Here is a 15030-nt window from a genome sequence, read left to right as displayed (position 1 = left end):
TTTTGTAGAATATTATCAGGTTTATGTTTTGGTTAGGAGTAGTGCTTTTTACTCCTTTACGGATTATTTCTTTCATTATTCTTTCCTCTTTTATATGTTCACTGTGCATGGTTGATTTGTAATATAATTTTATTGGAGGTGTTGTGGTTTCTGTTCTAGGTTCTGGATTATACCAACGGTCCAAGTGTCTTCTTATAGCAGCGTTTATTTCCGCGTTGCTATATCCAACGTTGTTCACCAATACCTGAGTTACTCTTTCAAACTCTCTACTCACGTTGCTCCATTCAGAGCAGTGGGTAAGCGCTCGACGAATATAAGCATTGAGAACACTGGCTTTGTATCTTTGAGGGCACTCACTTCTACCGTTCAGGCATAATCCTGATATATATATATATATATATATATATATATATATATATATATATATATATATATATATATATATATATATATATATATATATATATATATCTTCGACCAGTGCAACAGGTGAATTAGTTAAGGAAATACTACCTGAACACCTAAGAGACTCCATTGGGATTCATGATCCCAAATTCGCGGAAGGAGCCGGTCAGTGGGACACTCTCGTCAACTCTCATCCTCGACCGACTTTTCCAAATGACTGCAAACAGTCCAAATGGCATAGCCCCATAGTGGAGAACATCGCCACATCATTGCTGGAGGCAGCTTCCAGGAAGGACAAAGCGCGTCTTCTAGCTGTGCAAGCGCCCCATGCCGGGGACTTCCTGTTGGCAGTCCCTAATTCCGCCTTGGGCACCCGCCTGGACCATCGGACCCTAAGTATTGGTGTTGCTCTGCGCCTTGCCGCCCCTATCTCCACCGAGCACCGGTGTATTTGCGGCCATGCACGGGCAGACCAATACGGCAGCCATGGTCTCATCTGTCGTAAGACACAGGGAAAGATTGCCAGACATGAAGCAGTCAATGACATCATCAAGAGAAGTTTGGCTTCAGCTGGATGCCCAGCACAAAGGGAACCTCAGTTGTGCAGACCTGACAACAGCCAAAAACGCCCAGATGGAGTCACCCTGCAGCCGTGGAGGGAAGGTAAACAGGTCGTATGGGACTACACGTGTGCATCCACATTGGCTGATACCTATCTACCTTACAGCGCAGCTGAGGGAGGCGGGGCGGCCACCTTCAGGGAGACCCAGAAAACTAACAAGTACAGGGACCTAGAACGTTGTTACAGGTTCGTGCCAATAGGCTCTGAGACTCTGGGCGCCTGGGGTAAATGTGCACTTAAGTTCCTGAAGGAGCTGGGCGAGGAACTCATTGGAAAGACTAGAGACCCAAGAGCGGCCAGTTTTATGTTTCAGCGCCTCAGTGTCGCTGTTCAGAGGGGAAATGCGTGCTGTATCTTGGGTACGCACCCGACCCCCGAGGAGCTGGACGAGGTCTTCGAACACTGATTGGTATATTGTTGTATAAGTGTGTGTTTTCTGTAAACTGTAGCATTGCAATAAAATCATATAAAAAAAAAATAAAAAAAATAATAGGGGTGGTAGGAGAGGAAAAGATTAAAGTATTCAGTGAGAATCCACAAGGTCTTCTCTGAACACTATTTATTTTCTTCTTCGAGGATGTGGGTCCCTTTAATTAAACCAGTGGTGGTACCCCTAAATATATATATATATATATATATATATATATATATATATATATGCAAACAAGCCTGAATGGTCCCCAGGACTATATACAACTGAAAACTCACACCCCAGAAGTGACTCGAACCCATACTCCCACAACTGGTATGTACAGGGACGCCTTAATCCGCTTGACCATCACGACCGGACATAAGGAAGTGATAGCCGAGGCTATATGAACCACTTCCCCGCCGGCACTCGGATGGTAATCTTGGGCATAGCATTTTATCAAATCACCTCATTCTTTGGGGCACACGTGAGGAACACAAATGCAAACAAGCCTGAATGGTCCCCAGGACTATATACAACTGAAAACTCACACCCCAGAAGTGACTCGAACCCATACTCCCACAACTGGTATGTACAGGGACGCCTTAATCCGCTTGACCATCACGACCGGACATAAGGAAGTGATAGCCGAGGCTATATGAACCACTTCCCCGCCGGCACTCGGATGGTAATCTTGGGCATAGCATTTTATCAAATCACCTCATTCTTTGGGGCACACGTGAGGAACACAAATGCAAACAAGCCTGAATGGTCCCCAGGACTATATACAACTGAAAACTCACACCCCAGAAGTGACTCGAACCCATACTCCCACAACTGGTATGTACAGGGACGCCTTAATCCGCTTGACCATCACGACCGGACATAAGGAAGTGATAGCCGAGGCTATATGAACCACTTCCCCGCCGGCACTCGGATGGTAATCTTGGGCATAGCATTTTATCAAATCACCTCATTCTTTGGGGCACACGTGAGGAACACAAATGCAAACAAGCCTGAATGGTCCCCAGGACTATATACAACTGAAAACTCACACCCTGGGTTGTGAGAAACTGGGTGTGAGTTTTCAGTTGTATATAGTCCTGGGGACCATTCAGGCTTGTTTGCATTTGTGTTCCTCACGTGTGCCCCAAAGAATGAGGTGATTTGATAAAATGCTATGCCCAAGATTACCATCCGAGTGCCGGCGGGGAAGTGGTTCATATAGCCTCGGCTATCACTTCCTTATGTCCGGTCGTGATGGTCAAGCGGATTAAGGCGTCCCTGTACATACCAGTTGTGGGAGTATGGGTTCGAGTCACTTCTGGGGTGTGAGTTTTCAGTTGTATATAGTCCTGGGGACCATTCAGGCTTGTTTGCATTTGTGTTCCTCACGTGTGCCCCAAAGAATGAGGTGATTTGATAAAATGCTATGCCCAAGATTACCATCCGAGTGCCGGCGGGGAAGTGGTTCATATAGCCTCGGCTATCACTTCCTTATGTCCGGTCGTGATGGTCAAGCGGATTAAGGCGTCCCTGTACATACCAGTTGTGGGAGTATGGGTTCGAGTCACTTCTGGGGTGTGAGTTTTCAGTTATATATATATATATATATATATATATATATATATATATATATATATATATATATATGTCGTACCTAGTAGCCAGAACGCACTTCTCAGCCTACTATGCAAGGCCCGATTTGCCTAATAAGCCAAGTTTTCATGAATTAATTGTTTTTCGACTACCTAACCTACCTAACCTAACCTAACCTAACTTTTTCGGCTACCTAACCAAACCTAACCTATAAAGATAGGTTAGGTTAGGTTAGGTAGGCTTGGTTAGGTTCGGTCATATATCTACGTTAATTTTAACTCCAATAAAAAAAAATTGACCTCATACATAATGAAATGGGTAGCTTTATCATTTCATAAGAAAAAAATTAGAAAAAAATATATTAATTCAGGAAAACTTGGCTTATTAAGCAAATCGGGCCTTGAATTGTAGGCCAAAAAGTGAGTTCTGGCTACTAGGTACGACATATATATATATATATATATATATATATATATATATATATATATATATATATATATATATATATATATATATATATATATATATATATGTATATATATATATATATATATATATATATATATATATATATATATATATATATATATATATATATATATATATATAAATATATATATATATGATACATACTTGTGCATTTTATACCTAGCCAAGCATATGATACATTAATAGGGATGTATTCTCTGAAAGCATTATCTAGCTGTGTAAAGCGTCTTTTCTTGCGTATTCATGTGGAACATTGCAATTCAGATTGCACTTCATACATTTGGCGTTACATAGAGACCTGTTAGGTATTTATTGTGAACATATATTTATGTGTATTGTGTACAGACCTGGTGGCAGCGAGGGAGAGTTGGCCGTGTACACCCACAAGCTCTACTCCAGGACGAACCTTCGCTTCCTCACTTTCTGGAGAGACGGAGCCTTCCTCAGTAACATCCACTTCTTTCCAAAAAAGGAAGTGCGTCATTTTTTGTTTAAATGTGTTCATGATCTCATGTATTTATCCACACTGGTGTAGTGGTGGTGGTTTCAGTGATATTAGTGTGTCTGTCATTTACCACTCTCTTAATATTTATCAATATATTTATAATATATTGTATTATAATATAATATATTATTATATAATATAATATATTTATAATATAATAACAAATCGACTTCTCCACTTAGTGGAGAAGTCGATTTGTTCTCGTTGTATGAGACTGCATATCGACATACATATACATCAATATTTGTATGTTTACCCATTTATTATTATTGTGTGTGTGTGTATGTGTAGGTGGTTGACTTGAGCGGGCAGAGACTGCGCGTCCTTGCCGTTGATCACGCCCCCTCTGTCTTCTCACACCTGGACGACAAAGCCCTTCACCTGGACGAACAAGGCCTCCTCTTCAACGTCTCTGGCCTCGACGTCAAAGTGAGCTTCGTTAACACAGTATTCCCATATTAACTAAGGCCACACTACATGAATGTTTCCTCTCTTGATACATTGCAGCAGTCAACAAAATGCTGCATGATGATAATATTAAATATTAATTTGGAGTAAAGCTTTACTAATCATTTAAATATCACATTTATGAAGACATAAATAACAATTGACAATGAGAGAGATTTAGAAAATAGTTGTGAAGCAATATGATAAAAAATCAAATGTTGTGGTAAGATGTTCATGTGTTTCATTATCAAAGATATTAGTGCACAATGAAATTAAAATGAAAAAAAATATTAGTTGGAGCCATGAAGTGGACTCGAACCTAAGCTAACGGCCCAGACTACTTGACCACCACACGGTACAAATCAATGCAGCCTGGGATTCCACTGAATCCTACAGAAGGTAGAAGTCAGAGTGCATGGAGACAATGCGTGAAACCCTGATTGGGTTTCAGTTTGAAGCCTCAGAACCCTTCAATGAAGCTTCGATAAAATCCCAGGTTGCGTTGATTTTGACCATGTCGTGATGTAGTGATCTAGGACGCTGGGAGTAACAAATGAACAGGTTGGCATCCTCGTCATGACTCCTACAGTTTTTCTCAAAGATATTAATGTTATGGTCAGTTTCTTACTTGGTGCCACATAGAAGATGCACTGATTCAAAAAGAAGGTCTTTTGTGGATGATATTACTTATAATTTTGCACTAGCGTATTCATATGCCAAGAAACAATATTAGACCAACACTGAACTTAACGTTTTCATCGATATGTGTTACCACTATTTGAAACTACATTTGTACGTGTTTGGAATGAGACAAGTTCATGCCCTGCTCTCTTGTGAACAAATCCACAAGGGCCGTGACGAGGATTCGAACCTGCGTCCGGGAGCATCCCAGACACTGTCTTAATCGACTGAGCTACGACAGGGTAAAAGGGTTGAAACCGAAGTTCTACTGAACTTACTGGATCCCGTAGCCTCTTCGAGGCACAAACCAGGCTTTTACACAACCCCCCTTTGCACCCGAGTAGTTCAGTAGAACTTCGGTTTCAACCCTTTTACCCTGTCGTAGCTCAGTCGATTAAGGCAGTGTCTGGGATGCTCCCGGACGCAGGTTCGAATCCTCGTCACGGCCCTTGTGGATTTGTTCATTTGATGCATCACGTTAGTGTGATCTCTGTGTGTGCTACTCTCTTGTGTCTGGCAAACAACGGTTATTTTGCCTCAACTCGAACACAGAAATGTCAGTAATATTATCACAAACCATACAATAAAGTATAATTAGATCTCCAAAATATATATATCCTCTTTCTATTTGGGGTCATTATATTTATTCTTGCTTCAGTAAGGCAGGATAAGTGTCTGTAACCGGCTTATGAGGTAGCTATATTTGTGCTTGTTTATAGCTTGTGTTACACGGTACTTATTCACCGTGTGCGATGTATGTTGGATATTCCCCACACGACAAACATTTTAGTATTTATTTGCTTGGCCACACCTAATCTAACTTAACTAAACATAACCTAAACTATCCACACCAAACGTAACCTAATCGAATTGAGTGCGTGAGTTAGAAAAAAAAACACGTGATGTCAGTCGACTTGGTGACTGACTCATTTTTGTCGAATAATCCTAGCCGTTGATCTGATAAAACATATATAAGTCCAGCCTAATAGCCATATATACACTCCATTAACATGTCGAAAGTGTTAAATACGAAATCATTTATGCTACTAGAGCATTCTACACCTGTAATTAACGTACAATTGATATCTGTAATCCTGGAAGAGGACCATCGAATCACAATTTTCGGTATCACTCACTTGAGTTTGCACCCCCACAACACGTTGTGTGTGGTGTTGACGTATACAGGTGGTGAATGCGCTGGGCGAGGCTCTCAACTTCACCCCAGTCTTCTACAGCCCGGGACAAGACATGTGGGGAACACTCCTCCCAAATGGCACCTTCACTGGAATGGTCGGTAAGACAATTTTGTCATTGTTCAGTTCACCAAAAAATTCAGGTCGAACTTAATTTTAAAATCTGAAGCCTGTAACAACCAGTAACTTTTTCATCGAATGAATTACAGAGCACCACGAGATTAGTCTTTGTCTTAGTGGACCGATAATTTTACAACGTAATCATGCCATCTACCACATGTATCCAAGCTTTCATTAAATTATTTAAAAAAGTTGCAATTTTTTCTCCCCATGGAAAGATGTATTATAATTTCTAGTGTGACTCGACCTCTCTGACGAAGTGCCACGTTTTAGGCCAGGTACACAAGGACGAAGCAGAGATGGGCATTGGTAACGTGTTCTTGACGGAGGTGCGAGCACGATACGTCACCTTCAGCGTCCCTTTTGACTTCGAGCGTGCTTGCTTCCTCACGCCCGCCCCCCGGCTCCTCCCTGCCTGGATGGCCGTCTCCTTCCCCTTCACTCTGCACGTCTGGATGCTCCTCATGGGTCAGGAACTCTTTCTCAATCTCTCTCTCCCTCTATCAAATTGGTGTTGTTTGTCTCTTGCATTGGTCAATATGTTTATATTTACACAAAAAATAATCTGGTATTTTTAAACTTTGGGGGATATTCACTTAATAAATATTTCCTGTCTTTTAGGTGCATGTATCTAAATTAGAAGTTTTCCAGTTCTTCAGGTTTACATCCTAATTGTGTATATTAAGTAATTTGTGGAGGAGAATGGAATCAAGTGGAACATCGATCTGATAATAGATCAGATTAAGACTTCCCCTAACCTACGCACCAGCCGCGCCTCGGCATAGCAGTAAGCAAATCCTGCAAAACATAAGAACATAAGAACAAGATAACTGCAGAAGGCCCACTGGCCCATACGAGGCAGCTCCTATCTATAACCACCCAATCCCACTCATATACTTGTCCAACTCGCGCTTGAAACAATCGAGGGACCCCACCTCCACCATGTTACGCGGCAATTGGTTCCACAAATCAACAACCCTGTTACTGAACCAGTATTTACCCAAGTCTTTCCTAAATCTAAACTTATCCAATTTATACCCATTGTTTCGTGTTCTGTCTTGTGTTGATATTTTTAATACCCTATTAATATCCCCCCTGTTATGTCCATTCATCCACTTGTAAACCTCTATCATGTCACCCCTAACTCTTCGCCTTTCCAGTGAATGCAACTTAAGCTTTGTTAATCTTTCTTCATATGAAAGATTTCTAATTTGGGGAATTAACTTAGTCATCCTACGTTGGACACGTTCAAGTGAATTTATATCCATTCTATAATACGGCGACCAAAACTGAACTGCATAATCTAAATGGGGCCTAACCAGAGCAAGATATAGCTTAAGAACCACACCAGGTGTCTTGTTACTAACGCTTCGATTAATAAATCCAAGTGTCCGATTTGCCTTATTACGAACATTTATGCATTGATCCTTTTGTTTTAAATTCTTACTAATCATAACTCCCAGATCCCATTCGTAATTCGACTTCGCAATCTCAACACCATCTAGCTCGTATCTTGTAACCCTCTCATCATTACCTAACTTCAGAACTTTACATTTATCTGCATCTGCCAATCCTTCGACCATTTCAAAACCCTATCTAGATCAACTTGAAGTGATAGTGAGTCCTCCTCCGAATTAATTTCCTTACCGATTTTCGTATCATCGGCAAATTTGCAAATGTTGCTACTCAAACCTGAATCTAAATCATTTATATATATTATAAACAACAGAGGTCCCAGGACAGAGCCCTGAGGCACCCCACTTACAACATTTTCCCACTCTGACTTGACTCCATTTATACTAACTCTCTGTTTCCTTTGGTATTGCCATACCCTAATCCAGCTTAATATAGCACCCCCAATACCATGAGACTATCTTTTTAATCAGTCTTTCATGTGGCACTGTATCAAAAGCTTTGCTAAAGTCAAGGTACACAACATAGCAATCCTTACCACTATCAACTGCCTCAACAATGCTAGAATAAAAAGATAACAAATTTGTTAAACATGAACGGCCATTTATAAAACCATGTTGCGACTCAATTATTAATTTATGTTTTTCAAGATGAAGACGAATTTTACTTGCTATTATAGATTCGAGTAACTTTCCCACAATAGACGTTAGGCTAATTGGTCGATAGTTAGACGCAAGTGATCTATCTCCTTTCTTAAAAACTGGTATCACATTAGCAACTTTCCAAAACTCTGGCACTCTGCCTGACTCTATTGATTTATTAAATATGGTTGACAGTGGGTCACAAAGCTCCTCTTTGCATTCTTTAAGCACCCTGGCAAACACTTCATCCGGCCCTGGGGATTTGTTTGGTTTGAGTTTTACTATTTGTTTAAGAACATCCTCCCTGGTAACTGCTAAACTCGTCAACCTGTCCTCGTCCCCACCCACATAGACTTGTTCGGCTGAAGGCATATTGTTAAGTTCCTCTTTAGTAAATACAGATACAAAATATTTATTAAAAATACTACTCATCTCTTCATCACTATCTGTTATTTGACCTGTCTCAGTTTTTAATGGACCTATCCTTTCCCTAGTCTTAGTACGATATAACTGAAAAAATCCTTTAGGATTTGTCTTTGCTTGCCATGCTATGCGAACTTCATAGTTTCTTTTTGCTTTCCTTATCTCTTTTTTAACATTTCTAACCAGTTGTACGAATTCCTGTTCTAAAGTGACCTCCCCATTTTTAATCCTTTTGTACCAAGCTCTCTTTTTATCTATAAGGTTCTTCAAATTCTTTGTTATCCACTTTGGGTCATTAGTATTCGATCTATTCAATTTGTATGGTATACTACGTTCCTGTGCTTTGTTTAGAATATTCTTAAATAAGTTATATATTGAATCCACATCGAAATCCCCATTTACGTCACCTATCGCTGGGTTCATGTCTCGCTCCAAGACCGGCCCCCTCCCCATACCCAAGACTTTCCAATCAATTTGACCCAAAAAATTTCTTAGGCTATTTAAATCAGCTTTTCGAAAATTTGGCACTTTAACAGAATTTTCTCCTACAGGTCTATTCCATTCTATGCTAAATCTGATTTCTTTGTGATCACTGTTCCCTAGCTCACTCCCTATTTTGATGTCATTAATTTGTGTTTCTCTGTTAGTTAACACTAAATCTAAAACATTATTTTCCCGTGTTGGTTAATTAATGTGTTGCGTAAGAAAGCAATCGTCAATTAATTCTAGCAAATCTTCTGCTTCACTATTCCCTGTTTTGTTCAACCAGTTTATTCCACTAAAATTAAAGTCACCCATGACGTAAATACTGTTAACATAAGAACATAAGAACAAAGGTAACTGCAGAAGGCCTATTGGCCCATACGAGGCAGCTCCTATTCTATAACCACCCAATCCCACTCATATACTTGTCCAACCCGTGCTTGAAACAATCGAGGGACCCCACCTCCACAATGTTACGCGGCAATTGGTTCCACAAATTTGAACTTAACAATATGCCTTCAGCCGAACAAGTCTATGTGGGTGGGGACGAGGACAGGTTGACGAGTTTAGCAGTTACCAGGGAGGATGTTCTTAAACAAATAGTAAAACTCAAACCAAACAAATCCCCGGGGCCGGATGAAGTGTTTGCTAGGGTGCTTAAAGAATGCAAAAAGGAGCTTTGTGACCCACTGTCAACCATATTTAATAAATCAATAGAGTCAGGCAGAGTGCCAGAGTTTTGGAAAGTTGCTAATGTGATACCAGTTTTTAAGAAAGGAGATAGATCACTTGCGTCTAACTATCGACCAATTAGCCTAACGTCTATTGTGGGAAAGTTACTCGAATCTATAATAGCAAATAAAATTCGTCTTCATCTTGAAAAACATAAATTAATAATTGAGTCGCAACATGGTTTTATAAATGGCCGTTCATGTTTAACAAATTTGTTATCTTTTTATTCTAGCATTGTTGAGGCAGTTGATAGTGGTAAGGATTGCGATGTTGTATACCTTGACTTTAGCAAAGCTTTTGATACAGTGCCACATGAAAGACTGATTAAAAAAATAGAGTCTCATGGTATTGGGGGTGCTATATTAAGCTGGATTAGGGCATGGCTATACCAAAGGAAACAGAGAGTTAGTATAAATGGAATCAAGTCAGAGTGGGAAAATGTTGTAAGTGGAGTGCCTCAAGGCTCTGTCCTGGGACCTCTGTTGTTTATAATATATATAAATGATTTAGATTCAGGTTTGAGTAGCAACATTTGCAAATTTGCCGATGATACGAAAATCGGTAGGGAAATTAATTCGGAGGAGGACTCACTATCACTTCAAGTTGATCTAGATAGGGTTTTGAAATGGTCAAAGGATTGGCAGATGCAGTTTAATGCTGATAAATGTAAAGTTCTGAGGTTAGGTAATGATGATAGAGTTACAAGATACGAGCTAGATGGTGTTGTGATTGCGAAGTCGGATTGCGAAAGGGATCTGGGAGTTATGATTAGTAAGAATTTAAAACAAAAGGATCAATGCATAAATGTTCGTAATAAGGCAAATCGGACACTTGGATTTATTAATCGCAGCGTTAGTAACAAGTTACGCGGCAATTGGTTCCACAGTTAGATCTAGATGCCCTAGATATTTCATCCCATAGATGCTTTGCTTCCATTCTGTCTAAGTTTGGTGGCCTATATATAACTCCTATTATAATATTATTTGCTTTTTCGTATAATTCTATCCAAATAGTTTCTGTGTGTGGCTCAGTTTTGATTCCCTCTTTGAGACTACATTTCAAATTGTCCCTAACATATATAGCTACTCCCCCTCCTCGTCTAATATATCTATCTGTGTGAAATAGTTTAAATCCATTTATTTGATATTCAGCTAATAGTTCTCTATTTTCTACATTCATCCACGTTTCGGTAAGTGCAATAATATCTATTTTTTTTCTGTGCAGACAAGAGCATTTAATTCGTTAATTTTATTTCTTAGACTTCTACTGTTAGTGTAATATACCCTAAGTGAATTGTTATTTTGAGGCCCTTCTCTTTCCCTGATCATTTTGCCAATTCCTTTCTCCCACAAACACATTCTTTTATTATCTCCTTCCTCCAAATCAATTCCTATACCTCTATCTACTAACAGTTTAAACCCAAACAAGCACCTCTAACCACTTCTTCCAACGAGTTCGCAACAGCAACAACCCCAGCTCTCGATAGATGCACCCCATCACGAGCATACATTTCATTTCTTCCATAGAAGTGTTCTCAGTTGTCTATGAAAGATATTGCATTTGATTTGCAATATCTTTCCAGCCGGCAATTGACACCAAGTGCCCTCGATATCCATTCATATCCCACTCCCTTTCTTGGAAGAATGCCACATATGATCGGGATTCCTTCCTTGCTCCTAACTAATTCAATGGCTGTCCTGAATCTCTGTATTAGTTCCTCACTCTTAACTCGTCCAACATCATTACCCCCTGCACTAATACAAATAATGAGCCATTGAATAAAAAGCCAAATTCAAGCCATTGAATAAATCAACAACCTTGTTACCGAACCAGTATTTACCCGAGTCTTTCCTAAATCTAAACTAATCCAATTTATACCCATTGTTTCGTGTTCTGTCTTGTGTTGATACTTTTAATATCCTATTAATATCCCCCTTGTTATGTCCATTCATCCTCTTGTAAACCTCTATCATGTCACCCTTACCTCGTCATGTCATGTCTATCATGTCACCCCTACCTATGCAATTTAAGCTTTGTTAATCTTTCTTCATATGAAAGATTTCTAATTTGGGGAATTAACTTTGTCATCCTATGCTGGACACGTTGAATATAAAAGGAATTTATATTCATTCTATAGTATGGCGACCAAAACTGAAAAGCATAATCTAAATGGGGCCTAACAAGAGCAAAATTTAGCTGAAGAACAACTCCAGCTGTCTTGTTACTAACACTCCGATTAATAAATCTAAGTGTCCTATTTGCCTTATTACGAACATTCATGCATTGATCCTTTGGTTTTAAATTCTTACTAATCATAACTCCTAGATCCCTTTCGCAATCCGACTTCGCAATCTCATCACCATCTAGCTCGTGTCTTGTAACTCTTTCATCATTACTTAGCCTCAGAACTTTACATTTATCAGCATTAAACTGCATCTGCCAATCTTTTGACCATTTCAAAACTCTATTTAGATCAACTTGTAGTGAGAGCCCCCAATACCAAACCTTATTGAACAAATCCTCATTGTACGTTCCTTCGAAAACGTACTGCCAATTCAAACCATTGAATAAATTGTTATCAAAAGAAGGCTCTAAACCAGCAGGATTATGTGAATTGTATTGAGTCATTAGCAACTGAACCTCTTTACTTAGAAAATGTATAATAGTCCAGAAAACTATTGGTGGTGAATAAGTACCAGTTGAACTAAGACCATCCCACCCCCATCCTTATCCTATTCCTAAACACGACCCATTTCACTACCTCATCCCACCTCTCTATGTGTTACATACATTTTAAATCCACACAAATTACTAACCATATAAGCAAATAAAGCTGTCATTCCAAAAAACAACGATTCTAAACCTCCACCTCATCGCTATCTTGCAAATTAACAGTAGACACATTTTTAACAACAAATTCCTCCTCTCCCTCAAAGTAAATATCCACAGCCCAGACACCATCCTACTGAATTAGACAGCCGCCTGCACCATAACAAGTGCATGATCAGTGAAGTCTCAATTTCCTTTAAAATGAGTCACTCATTCCGTACCATCCTTGTCGAGAACGACCACTTCAATTTCGAGTTCCACATGTGGAAACACTACCAACCACGGACTTCTGAACCTTTGTACTTCAGAGCTTCCACTGTCGGAAATTTCCGACAATAAATACTGAAATACCCTAACATACGAAGCAAAAGCTGTCATGTTTGGCAAATTACTAACGATATTAACCACTAATTTCCCTAAGCGAATCATTAGAAGAAAATAAGTTTCGTGGCTTCTCAGAGACAATGGGACGTTTGCCAAGTCTCCTGATTATTTATTTATTCATAACACGTATCTTTAAAACACCAGTCTGGGAACTAAATATGAAAAATGTATTCTCTAGGACTGGATTCAACTAAAACAATAACAACCTCAAGGTTTACTTCCCTAAGGCAATAATGACGAATTCAGAATCGTATTCATGGATGTATCCAGAGCCGGTTGAAGATTAGACGCCATTATTAGCACGTCAACATAGTCAAGAGAACACGCTTGAGCGAGTCCTCAGAACCTACCTGTGAAATCACGTGTTGTGGTTCCAGAGTCACCTATTATCTCAACAGACAGCGTTAGCCATAAGGAAGTGTTCTATTTATGATTGACAGATATGTTACAGTAATCACTAGCACTAATTAGACAATTGGTTAGGACATAGGCTATTCACCCAAAACGGGTGAGAATATTATTTCAAATATAACCTCCTTCTTTAGATATACATCTCATATCCTTATTTTGTTACTGTGTACTGAATTCGCAGAGAAAATTGAGGGGAAGGAGATACCTGCAATGAATCATTTGGTTCTGCACGTTACTTGTCCAGTCGCAGGCATTGTTTGACTACGGGCGATGAGGCTCACATGATCAGGACATGTGCACGGCTGGATAACCAAACTATATTCTACATTATAGCTAAGCTGTATTTTCACGTTACAAGTCCATTATTAATTATTAGATTAACATTACAGTTAATTTCTATTAGTTGATTTATTTGATTGATAAGCTACGTATATTACCCCCCTCCTAAGTTTGTGAAAGAGGATTACTCTTCAGTGTTGTTATATTATCATAGCAATATGGAAGTTGTAGTTAAGGACCTGGTGACTCTAGTGGGAGCCCTGAGGACAGAGTTGGACTTTCTGCGGGAGGAGGTGCGTCAGCTTAAAGATCAACGAGAAGTAACGAAGGAGGAGACCAGCAGTAAAGGGACCTCGTCTTGGAGAGTTGTGAAAGACAGGGGCCTTAAGAAGACTTTGATAAAGCCGCCTTCAAACGCCATAGCAACCTCTAATTCATTTGACGTTTTGGAGGACGAGTGCTGTGGAGAGACTGTGGATCGCGCAAAAGGGAAAGCAACGAAGAGAAAGGAAGCGCAGGCCCCTCAGAGGGTAAAGGAAGTACCTAAGCAAACATTAGTTGTGGGAGATTCCCAGATAAGGTATTTGGATAGAACGTTTTGTGCTAGAGATAGGGGGAACAGGTTAAGGGTTTGCTATCCCGGAGCTGGCATTGGTGATATTATAAACAACATGAATGATATTATGGCTGGTAATGGGAACAATCCCATTATTTGCATTAGCGTGGGAGGAAATGATGTTGGCCGAGTTAGGAGTGAGGAACTGATTCAGAGGTATAAAACAGCCATTGAGTTAGTTAGGAGCAAGGGAGGAATCCCGATCATATGTGGCATTCTTCCAAGAAAGGGAGTGGGAAATGAATGGATATCGAGGGCACTTGGTGTCAATTGCCGGCTGGAAAGATATTGCAAATCAAATGCAATATCTTTCATAGACAACTGGGAACACTTCTATGGAAGAAATGAA

General features: G+C 39.7%; 1 protein-coding gene across 1 annotated transcript in view; it reads left to right on the top strand.

Moving 5' to 3' along the window:
- Positions 1-3852: 3852 nt before the first annotated feature.
- The window catches only part of LOC138366801 (ionotropic receptor 21a-like), a 145189-nt gene continuing 134011 nt past the window's right edge, over positions 3853-15030 (top strand). Inside the window, exons 1-4 of the mRNA XM_069328085.1 lie at positions 3853-3999; positions 4321-4458; positions 6343-6451; positions 6744-6938. Coding sequence (XP_069184186.1) covers positions 3853-3999; positions 4321-4458; positions 6343-6451; positions 6744-6938 — 589 coding nt within the window. The remainder of the gene's footprint in view (positions 4000-4320; positions 4459-6342; positions 6452-6743; positions 6939-15030) is intronic.

This window comes from Procambarus clarkii, chromosome 20 (genome assembly GCF_040958095.1).
Source record: "Procambarus clarkii isolate CNS0578487 chromosome 20, FALCON_Pclarkii_2.0, whole genome shotgun sequence".
In the NCBI taxonomy this organism is placed as follows: domain Eukaryota; kingdom Metazoa; phylum Arthropoda; class Malacostraca; order Decapoda; family Cambaridae; genus Procambarus; species Procambarus clarkii.
The sequence above is the reverse complement of the archived record's forward strand: the minus strand, read 5'-3'. Positions and strand labels throughout refer to the sequence as shown.